This window comes from Erpetoichthys calabaricus, chromosome 3 (genome assembly GCF_900747795.2).
Source record: "Erpetoichthys calabaricus chromosome 3, fErpCal1.3, whole genome shotgun sequence".
NCBI lineage: Eukaryota > Metazoa > Chordata > Cladistia > Polypteriformes > Polypteridae > Erpetoichthys > Erpetoichthys calabaricus.
The window spans coordinates 153,777,216-153,796,099 of NC_041396.2; the positions used below are offsets into that span (position 1 = coordinate 153,777,216).

The 18,884-nt window shown below is 38.6% G+C and overlaps 1 protein-coding gene across 2 annotated transcripts in view; it reads left to right on the plus strand.

The window, feature by feature from the left end:
- The window catches only part of ipcef1 (interaction protein for cytohesin exchange factors 1), a 315,976-nt gene that overhangs the window by 276,132 nt on the left and 20,960 nt on the right, over positions 1-18,884 (plus strand). The window contains exons 21-23 of one of the 2 annotated variants that reach the window (XM_028797427.2): positions 6,783-6,832; positions 12,911-13,008; positions 14,596-14,968. In XM_028797427.2, the coding sequence (XP_028653260.1) occupies positions 6,783-6,832; positions 12,911-13,008; positions 14,596-14,968 (521 nt within the window). The remainder of the gene's footprint in view (positions 1-6,782; positions 6,833-12,910; positions 13,009-14,595; positions 14,969-18,884) is intronic. The other variant, XM_028797428.2, reaches the window with a different exon arrangement.

An 18,884-nucleotide genomic window follows, 5' to 3' on the forward strand; every position in this document is an offset into this window, starting at 1 on the left:
TTGGAAAGGACATGACTTTGCAGGAGAAAATAACTGTACTGAGAGAAAATCGTGGTTTAAAGCTGAGCTTTGCTGATCTACCTTTGGACAGTTTTTGGCTGACTGCTGCCAAGAAGTTCCCCATTTTGGCAAGCAGAGCTATTTCAGCCCTGCTCCCATTTTCCACAACCTACCTATGCAAGCTTGGCTTTTCAAGCATGACTGCTATAAAAACTAAAAAAAGAGAGACTCAGAGCTGTTGAAGATCTTCGTGTGTGTCTTTCTTCAATTCCTGCGTGTATATCAGCATTGTGTTCAACTGTCCATCCATCCATTATCCAACCCGCTATATCCTAACTACAGGATCAAGGAGGGGTCTGCTGGAGCCAATCCCAGCCAACATAGGACGCAAGGCAGGAAACAAACCCCGGACGGGGCGCCAGCCCACTGCAGAGTGTTCAACTAAACTTTTAAATTGTGAGTAAATTGAAAACTAGAAGATCATTTATATTTCATTACATATACTTTTTGTGACATTTTTGTTTGGTGGTGCGCCATGGGATTTTTCTAAAGTAAAATGTGTGCCATGGCTCAAAAAAGGTTGGGAAACACTGCTCTAGACAATACACAAGCTTTTTAGTTTAAAAGTGTTAAAAACCTGGAGTAGTATGTGTAGTTTTGGTTGCCATCTTATAAAGCAGTACAGTAAAAACCAAAGTGCAACTCTAGACTGCTCAAACTGGTTACTGAAACTGAAAATTGTCTTCAGTCTTGAATGGAGAAGGTGCCATGGATAGCTAAATGCGTAAAGGAATCCTCATACTCGGAAACCAATGAAAATTAATTAAAGGGAAGTTAATTAAATATGGAAACTACTTTTCAAAAAGGTTGTGGGAATCTGGAACAAACTACAGAGGCATGTAGCTCAAGCAGAAACCCTGATGACTTTTTAAAAAAAATTGGAAGGATGGACTTCTGGGACAGTTTAAATAAAAGCTAATAAATTCACTTGATAATGTTAATGGCTGTCTTCATGCATGCAATATTCTGATTTAATTTTACTCTTTATTTACAGTATTATAAAAATGGAAACGTGAACAATGCTACTCGCTGTATTTTAAAATATAAATGATTTTTTTTTAAATACATATGAGAAGTGATTAAGTTTTAAGCCTCTCCTACTGAAAAATACTAGTAAAACCAAATAAGCTTTATTTTTGATGTAATCGCTGCAAACATTAATACATTTTATTTTTAAAATAAGTTTTTGTTTTGCCTTTCAAATCAAACACTTTGTCTTTCTCAGAATTGACATAGCATGTCCCATAGAGGTAGCCGTTCAGATTGGGGAGCTGGTGATAATCGCAGGGGATCAAGTCTGAAGAATATGATGAGTGTCACATCTTTTCAAACACACCGTTTTGTAGAGAAGTGGCCTTTGCCACCTGTGTAGTAAGATATGGGGAACTGTTGTGAAGCATAAGCAGGACTGCTGACAGCTTTACTTGCTACTTCCCCCTGACTGACTGCTGCAAGTGACAAAGCAAAACATTAGTCGTGTGTGCCTTTTTGGAGGCAGAATAATCTTCATCTTGCTGACCCTGGCCTGGACCTTGAATTTCTTGGGGGTTGTAGAATCCCTATGCTTTCATTGTTTTAATTGTTGGATACACCAAAATGGCCCAGAGTTCAAAGTTTCATCCCCAATTATAAAACGTTACTTACATTTTTCCCAGTCCAAATTTACTAACTTGATTTTCCTAGAACACTATATATGTATAATTTTATTTGTCCCCAGGGAACAGATTACAGAAGCTCTTTAAATAAATATGCATGCACACACCAGTAGGACTAAAAAGGAAGGGAAAAAAAAACAGTGCAGGCATATTACTGTTGGTATAAAGGAACCCAAGTAGCACTTCTTAACACACAATATGTGGAGACATTCAAAATTCTGGGCACCCACAGTGCATAGACCTTGCTTATGTTAGTTTGTGAAGAATGGATTTAGCTGACCCTTTACTAATCCCTGCTGTCTTGCACATCACTCCTTGATTCTCCACTACAGTTCATTCCTCTTAAAGGTGAGGCAACTGTGCCTCTGATGTCCTGTCACTACAGAGCTCTGCAGCCTACCTCTTGACTATAGCATATGAATTTAACTTTTTTGTCTATTGTTGGTATTGTATTACTGCCATTAGTCTCTGGAAGACCCATGTAAGAATTTGATCATATTATGCACACATGTCAATAAACATGTATTGTGTTGACTAAGTAAGAAATTCAGTGATGGAATATGCTACTTTTGGCATGCAGATTAACCTGATTGCAAAAGAAGAAATGTAAGCTATAAACTACAAATATTGGGATTTTGTAATTTACAAATTTTAGCAGACCGGAGCTAGTCTTTGGTCACTTTAAAAATGATCACTGTAGAATACCCCTTTCAGGTTCAGGCCTAAGGGATACTTCTTATGTACTACTTAACATCCACTACACCAGTCTATTTTCAAATTGCCATCTTTATTGGTTTAGGCCTCCTTCAATGGGCTGGAACTCTGTAGAGGTCTTCTTCCTGCCTTTGTCATAAGTGCTGCCAGAAACATCTGCTGCTGCCCATATAACCCTGAATTGAATAACATGGGTTTAAGAGTAAGATGATATTGATCTGTGTAGTAACGGTTACAGATGCATATGGTAAATTTTTCATTAAATGTACACTTCTAACATTTTTTGTGGTAACTTTTATCATTTTATGGTTTAACTAGGGGGTTCGCCCCCTGCTCTCTTCGCTCGCCAGCCACTTAATGTCTCTGCCGCTCGCGTTCTAAGGAGATGCAGTCGCTCCTCCGAAGCCCCCTCATAAATGGAGATACAATGGGAAACAAATAGTTTATTTTTTACCTCCTCTTTGCTCGATCAGCTGCAGGCATGCTGCCATGCCGCGTGATCTACATCTTGCACTGCACTTCTAACATTTAAAAGCCTGTATAGCAGCTGTCCTACTCTTTGTCTTTTATTTCCAGCCCCGGGCGTGGTTAAATCTTTTGGCACAAAGTCTACTCTCGCGAGACGAGAGTTCTTGATATTTTTTTAGTTTGTAAAAACGGAATTAGAATCTGAAAATCTAACTATCACATTTAAGTTCGATAAATTCTGAAAAGAATGATACCAAACATATATATGTAGGTTTTATACAGAGTATATCAAACACGTTGATTAACACATAACATTATGCAAACTCCTTGTCAAAAAGCGGGGTAGAGGATGAAATCACCTGTAAATGGCGACAAAACTCCCTATTATGTTTTAGTTTGACTCTCTTTGCTAGAAGGAAAGTTAGCTTTGTTGATTTGACCTTGATTCCCTGCACATACATGAGTAGCGAAGAGCAAAGACCTAAAATGGCACTGACATCTGGCAAGAGACCAAAGCAAAATACAGTGGAACCTCAGGTCACGGCCATAATTCGTTCCAAATCTCTGGTCGCAACCCGATTTGGTCGTGACCCGAAGTAATTTCCACCCATGGGATTGTATGTAAATACAATTAATCCGTTCCGGACTGTACGAACTGTACGTAAATGGGTTTTTAAAGATTTTTAAGCACAAAAATAGTTAATTATACCATAGAATGCACACTGTAATACTAAACTAAATGTAAAGACATTGAATAACACTGAGAAAACATTGAACAGAGAAAACTAACATTGCAAGAGTTCACGCCTTACTAACCACTTGCTGTAAACACTTTTTTTTTTTTTTTTTTTTTTTTTTTGAGTTTTAAGCACAGGGGGAAAAAAAATGAACATTTGAAAAATCCTTAATTTACACAAACACTAACCATAAACAACCAAGAAAACTAACCTTGCATGAGTTGAGTTCTGGCATGAAGGAAGTGAGGAGGACCTGGGTGGAGAGGAGATTACAGTTTTGAGGTAAAGTATATGATGATGCGGGTTCGCTGCTGTTTGGGCTCACTGTCCTGCTGCCTGCCTGCGAGCACGCGCTCGCTCGCTCACTCACACCTGTTCTTTCCACATTGCTTCCTGCTTACTTCCTCACTCCGCAACCTCTGTCTTTTTCTTTTTCCTCCCTTTAGCCGCCTCGCGCTTCTATATATGAAGAGGACGTGGCAGCTGTAGCATTCAGCAGCCCCGATACCAATTACGGATGTGGATGGTTTCCCACCTGTGCACTTAGGTGAGAAATGCCCACACCACGAATTCCCCTGGAACTGCTTCAGCCACTCAACCACCACGCCCCCTCGCTAAGCTGCAAGTGCGGTGATTATTTATTTAAAACTGGCCTCTTGACGTGAGCTGTGGACCCGCTATACCACAAAGTCCCTCTGCGCAATGCACGTCTGACCGAGAACAATGTACTGTACAGGGAGAGACTGAACACATGCGTAAATCACCAGCACATACGAACCGGAAGGGAAACGAAATCATTGGTGCGTACAACCGGAATGGAAACTGGCTTGTTCATCACCCGAGTGTGTGGTCGTGAACAGATGAAAAGGTTTGTCAAACGTTTTGGTCGTAACCCGATTTTTACGTGTTCTGAGACGTTCATGACCCGAGGTTCCACTGTACTCAATGACGTTTTGTGTATTATCGCTGAACTGGACTCTAACTTGTTGGACTCCGATTTTGATGCAAGTGATCTGGAGACATCGATTGAAATTGAAAGTGAGGTACCAGCATCAGCTGATTATGGAGCTGAACACGTTTGTGTAGCTGAGGTGCATATGTTGACGTTCTACTGGGTGGACCGCCACTTACGATGACGAGGTACAAACCATTGTGACTGCCACCACCACCCTTCTGCTGCACAAAGACAGCCATGCAGCCGACCCACTGTGCATTCCTGCTGGGTGTCAAGCTGCCCCCGCTCCGCTCCTGAAGCCAGAGATGGCAAATGGGTGCCAACAGCAGATACATCATGTAACAACAGACGATTATGTTGATTTATATGTGAAACCATTGCTTTGTGTACTTTTCAGAAAACCTGTGTTTTTTGGAAAAGATATTCAGCCCTCAAAGAGTTAAACTGGATGGTTTGTTTAAATATTGGGCAACTAAAGTTCACAAACATCGATGCGGGCCTTTGTATTATTATAGGAGACCACACCAATGGCAGTATTCAATAATGTTATAAACTGAACTTTATTTGTCCCCAGGGAGAAATTTTAGCTTTTTAATGATGAGTAAAAGTTTATTCATTCAAAATTGCTACAAATCAATATTGCCATAAAAGTCAAAAATTCTAACTGTCTCACCATAGAAGGACTTGAATAAATGTCTACCATCAAAAAATGGCAAAAGCTTTTAATGCCATCCTTGGCTGTTGTTTTTCTACATTATTCTAAACAGCGAATTGGTATGCAATAAAAAGTTTCAATTCATTTGGTTTCATTGTGGCACATAAGATGGAGTGGTGGCGCTGGGGCTAAGGATCTGTGCTGGTATCTGGAGGGTTGCTGGGTCACATCCAGTTAATGCCAGAAGGGATCCTACTCCGCTGGGCACTAGAGCAGAGTTGTTCACCTGAAAATTGCTCCACGGGTGCTGTACAATGGCTGATCCTGTACTGTGATATCCAAAGGTCATGTGATAAGACAGTTTTCCCCTCTGGGATTAAATAGTATATCAAAGTATTAAAAAAAATATATATATCTCTATCACACTGAGTAGCAAGTGTACAATAGTATGGGCTTTTTCAAATATATAATAATTTGTTTTCATAAATTAATGTCTGTTCATTTCAGAGGTATTATCACGTGCACATAGTGTAATGAAGTTTCTATCTGTTGTTTGACCAACATGCAGTTGAACACCACTGTCCTTGTCTGGCAGCCCAAACCTCAAATCAGTTGCTCATGAGTCATATTGCATCAGAAAATGATAGGTAATAGTGGGTGAATCAGCTGGGTTTCCTTTGGCATACAGTTTCTCAAAATTGACAAACTTCATTTCACAAATGATTTTGCAATTGTAAAACTTGCTAAATCGTGTGTGTCGGTGAAGTTTTTGGCTGAAAAAAATTAACATTACTCCTTAAGGGTTTGGCAACACCATACACCCCTTTTGGACACTTTGAGAAGGAAAACTGTACCTGCAGTCTCAGATATTGCTTCAGCCAGTACAAAACTAGTGTGTGCTGATAACTCTGTCATCCCAGCAGCTCAAGCGGTCTCCTGCTATCTGATGGGAATTTTTGTTCCGCAATGTTTTTTTGGTTACACCTCTCTAGTATAAACATTCTCCTTAATATGCCATGTAACCTGCATTTCAGGTTGATCCAATTGCAGCACAAACATCGATTCAGTTATTTGTGAGCCAGCCAAACAGACAATTTTATTTAGATAGATCTCGACAGATATCTATTTATAAAATGTTAGGCATTTTATATTAACAGTGTGTGCATATATTTGTGGAATTGCCAGTTAACTTAGTGTGCAAGTCTCTAGATATTAAAAACCAGATTAAACAGAGGAGAACAGGAGAACATGCAGACTACACACAAACAACAAAATGCAGAATTTGAATTCAAAACCATAGACTTCTGGGGCAGTAGTCCTAACCAGTGTGCCACCTTCAATATATGTTATAAGCCAGAGATTTGATGTTAATCACTCGTTTAAGTTTAGTATAATCCACATTGTCTTGGCAAATAGGGTAATTGTAATGTTTATAATCAGCTTTTTTATTGCATTACTTAATTTATTGATATGAAGCTCACAAAGTGAGATGCCATAAGGTAACAGAAGTATGATGTGTTTTATTTTTTAATTTATAGATGGCTTAACAAACTAGGATTGGCTTCAATCAAGGATGAGAAATCTGAAGGTAATCGTGCTTTATTTTCTATAATTATTTAGTACTAGCTGGCTTACCCAGCTTTGCATGGGAAATTCCCTAAGACAATGGGTGTCCATTTATAGTGCCATCTGTTAAGCAGGTGTATCAGTACAATGCATCTAACAAAGTATTTTCCGGTATAAAATATTTTGTAGGGTTTTAATGTGGTATTGTGGTTAAGGCTTTTGGTCTAGGACAGTGGTCGGCAAACCGCGGCTCGCGAGCCGTATGCGGCTCTTTAGCCACTTGAGTGCGGCTCTGCCACGAATTGATTTCGACTACGTGCGGGCGAGCGGGGTGTCAGTCGGGTTGACGTAACGCAAGCGGGCGTGGGGTATGCGGCGCGGAGGAGGCACACGCGACTAACGCACGAGTTGAGCGAGAGTGAGCCAGTCACAGCTTGTCAGTAAGTGTGTACAGTGGTCAGTGCCTGGCGTACCGAAAAGTCTCACGCGAACGACGAGAGTACCTTAAGCGCATTAAGCTACTTGTATCTTTCAACCAGCTGCAGATCTCACAGGTATTTTTGGCATCAATTTAATAAGTTGTTCTAACTTTGTGTTGCTGCTTTTATTGTTATAAAACAAAACATGTTTTTAGGTGTCACCCATTTGACATGGCTACAAAGAAGAAGCAAAGAAAAACGGAAGACGAAAACCGTGAATTTAAAGTTGAATGGACGGAATTGTTCGCGTTTATACAAAACTCAAATGGCCTTCCGACCTGCCTTATTTGTCAAGAAAAATTGGCGCATAACAAGAAATCAAATTTGGAGAGACACTTTACAACTAAACACGCATCATTTGGCAGTAAATATCCCGCCGGTGATGCGAGGAAGAAAGCTGTTGAGGAACTTCAGAAGAGCCAACAAAAATCAAGTTCTGTATTTAACTATTGGGTGCAATCTTCCAACAATGTTAATATTGCAAGCTTTATTGTTAGTCAAGAGATTGCTAAGAGAGGCAAACCATACACAGACGGTGAGTACATTAAAAGTTGTTTTATAAATGCATCCGAACAGCTATTCCGGGATTTTAAGAACAAGGCAGAAATTCTTAACAAAATTAAAGAGTTACCACTGTCTGCTAAAACAGTAAAAGATAGGACAGTCAAAATGTCTTCGAATATAACCAATCAGCAAATCGAAGATCTTAAATTGGTTTCAGCTTTATCAATAGCTGTTGACAAGTCTTGTGACATAAATGACACAGCACAAGTTTCACTTTTTGTTCGATTTATTTCGTCTACGGGTCCTAAAGAAGAACTTTTAGGACTATTGCCACTGAAAGGTCAAACACGTGGCGAGGATATTGCAAATGCTGTCATTGAATGCATGGAGAAACATCATATTCCACTCGATAAAATTGTTTCAATTTCAACAGATGGGGCAAAAAGTATGACCGGAGTGAGAAAAGGTTTTGTTTCTATTTTGACGGAAAAAATTAATCACGAGATACGTGTTTACCATTGCATCATTCATCAAGAAGCGCTTTGTGCTCAGACATTTCCAGAAGAAATTTGCAATGTTATGGAATTGGTGATCAAGATTGTCAACACAATTGTAGCTAAAGCTCTTTATCATCGCCAATTTAAAGAATTTTTAGTTGAAATGGAGAGTGAATACGCAGATCTTCTGCTGCATAATAAGGTACATTGGCTTTCAAGAGGAAACGTTTTAAAACGTTTCGCTTCCTTATTATTAGAAATTAAGGCATTTCTCCTTGAGAAGGGTGTTGACTATCCTGAACTAACGGACGATCAATGGATCCAAAAATTTTATTTCATGGTAGACGTTACGTCTCATCTAAATAATCTTAATCGTAAACTACAGGAGAAAGGAAACACAATTTTTTCGATGTTGGAAGAAGTCATTTCATTCGAAAACAAATTATCCCTTTTTGCTCAAGATTTTGAAAGAGAAACATTAATTCATTTTCCAAGCCTGCTGAAACATCACCAAGAAAATAACTCGGTAATTGACATTTACTATTTCAAAACAGCAATTTTAAATATGAGGGAAGCTTTTCTACGGAGGTTTCAGGAATTCAGAAATAGCATGGCTACATTAGCCTTTGTTAAAAAACCTCTCAGTGCTGATGTAACAGAATTGAATTTTTTCTCTTTTTAATATTGACATTGGCGCTTTTGAAATGCAATTACTGGAGTTAAAAAACAAAGAATTATGGAGCTCGAAATTTGAACGCCTTAATGCTGATCTGGAAAAATTGGAGAAAAATAAATGTGATTTTAGTTCACAGCACAAGTGGTCTGCTTTGAAAGACCTGGAGAAGGAAGACATGATAATTTTCAACACCTGGAATAGTATTCCTGACTCATATGATCAGTTAAAAAAACTAGCATTTGCTGTTCTTTCACTCTTTGGCTCTACATATTCATGTGAACAATCTTTTTCAAGCATGAACCTTATCAAAAGTACATTGAGAAATCGTCTTATTGATGAGAACCTGGAATCCTGCTTGAAATTAAAAACAACGACATACAAGCCTGACTTATCCAAACTTTCCAAGGAAATGCAAGGTCATTGTTCACATTAAATGCGTGTTTTGTCATATTTTTATTTTAATGTAAAAAATATTTTTTTGTCAATAAATAAGATTATTATTATTATGATATCTGGTTTTATTTAATGTTAGTAGCTAGTTTAAACCGACTCCTAAAAACATGGTTCTTGAAAAGAAATTTGGCTCTCAAAAGAAATCTTAATCGTTGTACTGCTGATCTTTGGCTCTTTTGACTAATGAGTTTGCCGACCACTGGTCTAGGACCTCAAACCTTGGGGTTGTGGGTTAAAATCCCAGTACTGACACTGTGTGACCATGAGCCAGTCACTTCATCTTCCTGTGCTTCAATTGCAAAAACGAGAAATGTAATCAATTGAATCTTAAATGTTGTAAGTCACCTTGGAGAAGGTGTCAGCCAAATAAGAAGTAATAATAATATTAGGTCACTGAAGTTACTTAGTCTTGAACATGCTGTAAACAGTTGTCAGGAGGAAAACATTCCTACATTAGATCAGGTCCTGCCTTTTCCTTCCCCATATTTTTGTGACTTTTTTTTTTTTTTTGATGGTTATTGCAATTTTATACGAAAGGGGATTAGTTTAAATTGAAATAATGTTGAAATTATATGTAAATTGTATTTTTGATTTGATATACAGGAACTTTATTAATCCCTAAGGGGAAATATGAACCAATATATTGGGGTAAAGGAAATGAACACAGTGTAGACATTTGTTGGAGACTGAGCTAATGGCCTATAAATCAAAACAATGGAAAAAATGCTGTGAGCTGAGATCTGTTTACATCAAGTTGTTACTTTCCATTAGAGAGAGGAAGGTTACCACTTAGAAGAAAGTTCCAGCTGAGAATCCTGCTGCCCAATAATCCTCCTCTTATGGTTTGTTCATCACGGCCTTGCCTCTTTCTCCCCAATGACTGTCTGCTTAATGCTGCTCCACTTTTTTTCTTCTTTTTTTTTTTTTTTTTTTTTGGTGCAGTTTTATATCCACTTCTCCACCCCTCAGTTTCTAAATAACTGGTACCTATTAACAAAATCATTGCTAGATAGTTACGATTTTCATTTGCTTACTCCTTTCACTCAAGTATAGGATTTCTTCCTTGAGCTTTGCTGAACTTTCTCCCATTTTACATGATATCTTTTCCCAATATCCTATTACACCGTTTTCTCCTTCAGTCATCCGTCCACCCAACTGGCTAGCGGTGCTATTCATGTGGCCTGTTAATCACTTCTGCTCCATCTTCATTTGCATAAAGCTGGTTCTCAAAATATACATATCATAATATTAATATAAAAAAAATGTATTGACAAACCTGTCAACTAATTTTCTTTTTTCTGTAATGTTACCAAGTTTCAATTAAAGCATTTTTGAGATTTTGGGGTATTTAGTTTTTGTACTGAGGAGAGGAGTTATATATTGATATTGAAATGTTGCTTCTTACTGGATACATACAGCCTTGGATGTACCATCCTGCCAAATTTCAGCTTTTAACTAAATGGGAAATAGTGTTTTTGTTTGCATTTTATACTATATATATATTTGTTTAAGCTGAAGATGAGATGCCATGCCATACACCTTTTTTTCATTAGGAAGTTGTGACTATCTTAGGCCAAAAATGGTGCAGTTGCTAACAAACACTGAAACAGCCATTAATTTGCACGCTGTTTAGATTTTTTTCCACAAAAATACTTAAGTTGCATGGATCCTCTGCAGACTGCTGCATCCACTGATTTCTGCCCCCACAAAGATAAGAAGATACACAAAACTGTTTTTTCATTTCACATACAGTATGTGACCATTTTAATAAACTAGCCTATGTGGCAGCTCATACAGCTCTGAAATCTCCTAAAAACACAAGCTCTGATTGAATGTTCTGGCAAGTAATAACTTGTGGACAGTTGTCTGGAGCTTGAACTCATTAGTACATATTATTCCACTGGCAGCTCTGGATTTTTGCAATGTGTATTTTCCTGAACTCCTTTGTTCTCTTTAAATGAAAAAGAATCTGACCTTAATTCAGTTCTTTTTAGTCTTCTATAGAACCTTTCCCAGTAAACCACCTTTGTGCATTCTGCAAGTTGTTAAACTTGTAAGATTTATGATAAGAACTAAAAGGTATAAGAGAACAAGTGCTACCAGCAGGAGTACATTCAGTGAGGTTTAATAATTCTCTTTAATAAAACCTGTGTGTGCGTCCAGTGTCCGTGTGTGTGTGTCTTCTGGTGAAGTGCGCATGCGTGGGGCACGGTGCGATGCTTCAAAGGCCGCCCGACGCGTCACACAAGACAGAGAGGGCGGGACCTATAAAATATCGCAAGGCAGATCCAATAGGATTTCTGTAAATGAGGTAAGACTTAAAACAAAAGGCATGAAAAATCCAATCGGGTACTGAGACACGTAGACCAGCTTCCCCAAAGAGGTGGAATTAGTGTTTGTTGTTGTGCAAGTGTTCACTCTGAGGATGTCAGATTTGCGATTAAGAAGCCTGGCCCGGTAAAGTGTAAAGTGCAGTTGTTGAAGGGGTTTTCCTAAATATACGAATTTTCATATTACAATAGGATGACTTTTAAAAGTACATTTATTTTCGCGCACATAAAATCCGTTGCTGGGGAGACGTCACACATACAATAATCAGCTGCACGTCAGCACGGATTAAAATACTTGCTGGAGAACTGCACAGTACTTGCTGGAGAGACGCCCCAAGCACGATTATCAACTGCACGCCATACATTACATCAGTTGCTGGGGAGAATCTGCTGATTGCCCACTGTTGTGACAGAAAATTAAACGCATATTACGGACATCAAAGCCAGTATTACTGTGAGAGAAAATTAAAGGCACACAACACAGTGACGCATATTAGAGCCACATACAAGCCAGTATTACTGTAACAGAAAATATTACAGACGTACAAGCCTATATTACTGTGACTATCTACTAACAACATGCCACCCGAAAAAGAAGATGAGCGTCAGAAAAACACTAAAAGAGAGACTCAGAAGAGCAAATAGATCTATACAAGAACAGGAAAATGAGCGTAAAAAAAATTATCAAAGAGAATGCACTACTGTTCTAGTGCCTGTTATTGTAACGGGCTTAATGTCTAGTCCTATATAATACAGTAATTTAATATGCAACACAAGTTTTGGAGACACCCTCATTCTTTTTCCTTTTAAAGTTGTGAGGGTGTTTGCTATGCAGTAACTTAGGCCATTTACTAGTCGGATCCTCTCTCCTCTCAGGTTATCAGACTTCCTGCTTTTTGCTTTTTTATCCCTGTTGGACCAGTCATTCATGCTATAAGGTGCCTTCTAAAAGCAAGAGGTTAAAATAGCAACGGTCTAAATGGCAAATCAGAACCTCTTCTCAGAGCAGACATGGCAGTTTGTTAATAACAGTTGTTCATCCTGGTAACTAATTACTCAGAAGGTAATGAGCAACACTGGGCTAGATGTGTTGAAGCTTAAATCCAATGCATTGTTTGTTAGTAGTAGTCTAACATCACAAATGTTGTGGTTCCACTGTAGTGAGCCCGGACTGTTGGAGTGAGAGTGATCACGATGAACCTGATCTAAGCACAGAGACCCCACCACCTCCCTATTCAGTAGAAAATTCAGCTCATCCGGTAAGTTAATGTGTTTAGAGAAATGTATCTACCAAATGTAATGGAAGAGTGAAAAAGGCCTTACAGTACTGTTTCACTACTTGGAATTTGCTGTAGTACCGTAGATACTCGCGTATAAGTCGAAAAATTTATGCCTTAAAATTCATTCAAAAAAACAAGGTTGACTTATCTGCGGGGCAACACAATTGTACATAGAATTTGGGTAATGACATTGTATACTCAACGCTTCACGGTGTTAAGTCACCGGCCATCTGCAGTTTCACATGGTCTTTGAAATAATTATAAGCCAGCAATACTATTGCTAATTAGCTAGTTTTTTTCTAATTTCATTAAATAATTCTTTAAACTGCCACGTGCAACCAGATTTGGAATCAAAAGAACCAAGGCAACGCACGCTATCAATGCGATGCAAGCGCAGCCCGCGATTTAAAAAATTTCTCTACCTACCTGTTTGTCTCGTCTGACAGTAGCTGAAAAGCAGCATCAGGAGAGAGCAACCTGAAGTAGTCCAGCAGCGGGTGATCTGTCGTGTCCAACAGCAAGCCATGCTGTCTTGTGAAGTCCGGTAGCCATTTCGGCTCCCACGGATCAATGTCTGGGTATTCCTCCCACGTGAACCTTGCCGTAGGTGCATCGGCTGCGAAAATGCGTTCAGCTGGCAGCCGATCAGCTGGCACGGCATCGGCTGGTGTCCAATCAGCTGATGCCGGCTTCTCACTCTCTTGCTCGATTCCTGATCACTGTCAATAAAATCCAATTCTGAAAAATCAGAGTCCGACTCAGCGATAATGTGCAAAACATAGTCTGCCGAGTGTTTTCTTTTCTGCACTCACTTCGCTCCCTTGTGACATATCGACGCCATCTTGCCTTTGTTTACATTTCGCAACTCACGCACACGCAAGGATTAGTTGCCGAGTCAACGAGTCTAGCATTTCTCCAAGCACAGAGGGAATGCCTGTGACGTGACAGTGAGTTTTGTCGCCATTAACAGCTGATTGTCGCCCTCTATCGCTGATAGCTGTCAAGTTTTACCCTTGACTTACACGCGGGTCATAACAAATTTCGTAATTTTCGGCTTAAAAATACACTCGACTTATCTGCGAGATCGACTAATACGCGAGTATCTACGGTAGGTATCTCGCTGAGAGAGTAGCGATTTTTTTAAATTTTAATTGGCCATAACATTGTATTTTCACTTATCAGTCTCAGGTTTACTATAAATTGTGAAAGTGCATATCAGCTTAAAGAGTATTACAACATTTATTTGGCAGGGCTGTTTTAATTTTGTTTGTTTGCTTGTTTAAAATGTTTCATATATTTGATGTCATTGATCTGCAGTGGACGCAATAACTTTTTTTTTTTTTTTTGTAATTCCACCGACTAGAGCCTCGCATTATATTTTGTACAATTCAAGTTTATCACAGTAGGTAACATCTGGATACGCTCAGAGTAGTGGTGTGTCAGCAACTACCTCAATCTTCAATAATTGGGGTGTAAATGCTAAATAAGAAATGCTATCTTGGCTCAAAGTGTTGACATTGTGGCATATCCTAAGTCAATTACATCTTTCTTTCTCATTTATTTAAGCAGGTAGAAATGCTGCCCCCACCTTACTCTTCAAGTGCATCCAGCAATATGAGCAACTCGATTTCTCCAGGTAGCACCATTCAATCCCAAGTTTCGACTACTGCTGTGCCTCCTTCCTTTCAAGACAGACAGTCATGGCATGACATCCTAAACAGCCAGCAAGTGGAAATGGGGAGGAATGCAACGTGCACTGTACAAGTCCACTCAGAAAGCTTTGAAACTGTCATTTGTGAATCACAAGCAAACTCCTTATTAAAGGCAGGAAACAAATCTCCAAACTCTGTCCCTGAACAAGATGCTAGCAATCTGGCAAACGGCAGGAGCCTCCTGTCCATTCAGAAGGGATCCTCTTTGTCTGCATCAAATGAAAAGGGTGAGCAACTGTGTGCTTTTGGATTTGGCTTTGTTTTAAACATTCAAGAAAGTGCTTTAGATTGCAAGGGGAGAGACTACTGATGGACCATTTGATGTTGTAAGTGGAGGTAAATAGATTAAGGCAGAAGTGCAACTAGTTATTTTTAACACGAAAGATTGCTTCGCTTCTGGCAGATTCTGTTCAATGGAAAAAATATATATTGAAAAAGATGTTTGCACTTTTGTTCTTTTGACATCTGTATTTTACATTACTCTCTTTTGGGCAGCCAGATGAGATGAACAGACTTATTTTTTTCTCCCATTATTGCTGGATCTTTCCCTTTCTGCCTTGACAAGTGAAGTTAATTACACAGTTGACTTTTCTTGTCTAGGAACTGCTATAACTTGCAAGAAAAGGATGATCTGGTTTTACATTGCATTCCTTGGCTTGTGTGTCAGAAAATAAAAGGGTGCAAAACAGACATAGAGCCACTGGATTTGTGTCCACTTTGACATACTCTGTTTCTTGGTGGATTGGCTGTTTTGTAAGAGGCAAGCAACTTTTTCGGCAATTTATTATGTTGATCAGGTTGCTTAGTGCTTTGCCAGATCAACAGCAGAGTACAGTAACGAATTTAAAATGTGCTTTGTAACGTAGCCATTAGACAGACGTGTATAATTATTTCAGTTATTCCAATTGTGAGGGGCCAAAGACTTCCCTAGTAGCACAGTCCATTGCAGGCGGCACTCGCTCACACTGGGGCCAATTTAACACCACTAATTCACCAACAATGCGCATCTTTGGGACTGTGGGACACCTGGCGTAAAACTCCTGGGTTTTTCACCCTGACAACTGCTATTAATGAGAATCTTTTGTAAATTTTTAATGTTGCTAATGTGTTCCTACATTAACGTGCTTATCACATCTATTACTTGGTTACTTAACCACTGATACCTTGAATCATCAATAAATGTGCAACTGAAACATTGAAGTAGACTATTCCTGAAGGAAAACAACGTTTGCTGTCTGTATTGGTTGAAATTAATCCTGTAGAATTGAATTATAACTTCAGTTCCATTTCTAAGCAGCATGATTGTGCAGGTAAAAATTTCACTGTACTTCTGTACGTGTGACTATAATGACCCGACTATATGACGGACTATAAACCAGTTTTGTGCTGGTGCACAATTGGAAAGTAAATTGCCCATGTATGAGGATTTATGAGCATGGAACCAGATTTTGCTGGGCTGAGTTGATATCTGGCAATTATCCACGGTAGTCCCTATTTTGCTGGTTGCCCTTCTAATTCCCTTTCAATACTACAGAGTTGCTAAAGCCAGATATGCCTGCCCTCTATTCTGTAACCTGTTAAACACTGCCCTACCTATTCTAACTCTCACTAATGCATTCTTTTATGAACTTTAATACATTGGAATTCACAGGTGAGCAACCTTTTGTGAAAGGACCACTACTTATATTTAACAGCTGGGTGATTAAGAACTATTTGAAAACCACCCATATTCAGTATCACGAATGAACGTTTTCCACTTGCTTCATAGCTTGTTTAAATGTAAGTTAGCCTATTTTGTGAAATGCATACTACAGTTCTTCTTGAAGGTTCCAGTTTCTTCATATGCTGTAACAAAGTGTGTTCTGGATATCACAGAATAGTGTCAGTGTTTGCGTCTCATTCATTTAAACAAGAAAACCACATGCTGCAATAATATACAAATATGCTGTGTGTAGTTCAGCTTCCTTGTTCAACTTGGTATCCTAAGAGCCATTCTAAATGACCAGGAAACAGTTTGGCCTTGTTGCGTAGGTGTTGAACCTGCTTCGTCCTGTTTCAGGGTGGTGGGCTTCCGTAGTTTAATAATAATGCATTTTATTTATATAACCCCTTGCTGAAAATGCTTAACCTTTCCTAGTAATCGGTTGAATGATTTGGATAGGTCATGAACTAAATAATGACCCACTCACTGATAGATTTTAAATTGTAACCTAACACATTTGAGGAGTTCAATTTTTTTTAAATGCATAAATATACAGTAACTAAACCCCCCCCCCCCATCCCCCCCAACCAAATATGTCGGACACGGGATGTGAAATTGTGTTCTCAACTTGTCAGACCATAGCAGTGAGCAACAAAAAATGGATTAACAATATTTTATAAAATGTTTCACCAGTTACAAGTGATTTCTACAAGTTTGTTTTTTCTTCTCTGTGCTAAGCTCTCACAACCCTAATGTGCTCAACAGGCAGAGTAAAATGCACAGAAAAGTGCCTGAATTTATTTATTTTTTTTCGGTTTCTGCATGTGGAAAATCCATGATGTACTTTCACATGGAGAATAAATTAGCCTTAAGGCATTTCTATCATCAGAAAATTATGTACTTTTTGGCTTTGCTGAAAGCTGGGATCTATAAAGCAGCCAGCATTTGAAAAGGAAAAAACTGCTTGCTCTCTTATCGGAGAGAAGGCCATTGATTCCTTTGACGGCAAAACTGATGATGACTCCATGGAGCTGCAGCATGGTGAACAGAGTAATGGGAAGCTAATTGGGGGCTTTTCTGTTCATTGCGAATATTCAAACCGTGTCATGGATGTATTCTGAATTCACTCCACAAAAGATATGGTGTGGGTGTATATGTATTAAAATAATAATTGTATATAAAAATACATGAAATTTCCTTCATAAAAAGTATTAAATATTTGGATAATTTGATTATGAATGTGAAAGCCAAAGTATATGTAAACAGTTTTGTTTTTCTTAATCCCTACTTTCTACTCTCATGAGCTTTTTCATAATTTTTAATATTAGTGCTTTTATACTTTGTAGTTTTCTGTGAGTATTGAACTTTGTCCAGCAGTACAACTTGCTGATTGATGTAAACTATACCTGCACTAGCATGGGAGCTCTTGGATGTGAGACGTTATTGAGTGCTGCCTTTGGAAATGAGGTGTGCATATGTATGCAATTATGTTGCGTTTTTGGGGTTATTGCTTATTGGATAACAGACAAATGCATTAAATCTGCCTTTTTAATAATTGTCTATAACATCATAATTGTTATTTCTGGGATTTTCAATTAAAGGAGTCAACTTTGTCATTCTACCTTCCACAAGTTTTAAAGTTGGAAACTTATGTGCTGCTGAGCAGCCTAAAATGTCAGCACAATGGCCTCTTCTCCCTTGATGATTTACCCACTTACCACTCCAACACCTCAACTCTTCAATCTTTTAAATTATTTTAAAGTGAGGGTGGGAGATTGATGGGATACTTAAATGACTCAGGTGAGCTCCATCATTTACAAACTGCAGGGATTTTTTTTTTCCTCTTAGAAAAGTGCACATACAGTATAATTGCCCACTTCAGCTGTCTTTAACCTATGCAGTATTTATTCCATGGAAGTTACTATGTATCATGACATATATATATACTAGCAAAATACCCGTGCTTTGCAGTGGAGAAGTAGTGTGTTAAAGAGGTTATGTAAACATATATATACATATACAGTATATACATATCTACATATACACATATCTACATATATATATATATATATATATATATATATATATATACATATACACATAGTGCGTTGTAACATGGGCTGTGATTGTTACATGGGAGGGAGACGACAAATCACAGCTTCCCGCTTTCTAATCGGGCCTGTGATTGGTGCTTTGACGGATGCCCAGATCCCACAGTATCTCCCCTTAGGAGAGGCGTTAGGCAAGTGTAATTGAATAGCAGTGCTGCAAGTTTAGCTTTACACCTGTTTTTAAGGCTTATTGACTGAAAGGGGCTTTCATGAAAAAAGTTAGGGCTTTGCTACAGGATACACCCTCCACAAGTTAAGGAAGTAAAAATAAAGGTATATATTTCTGTTTTATTTAAACCTTTTAAGTTTGTATGTGGGCGGTATGGTGGC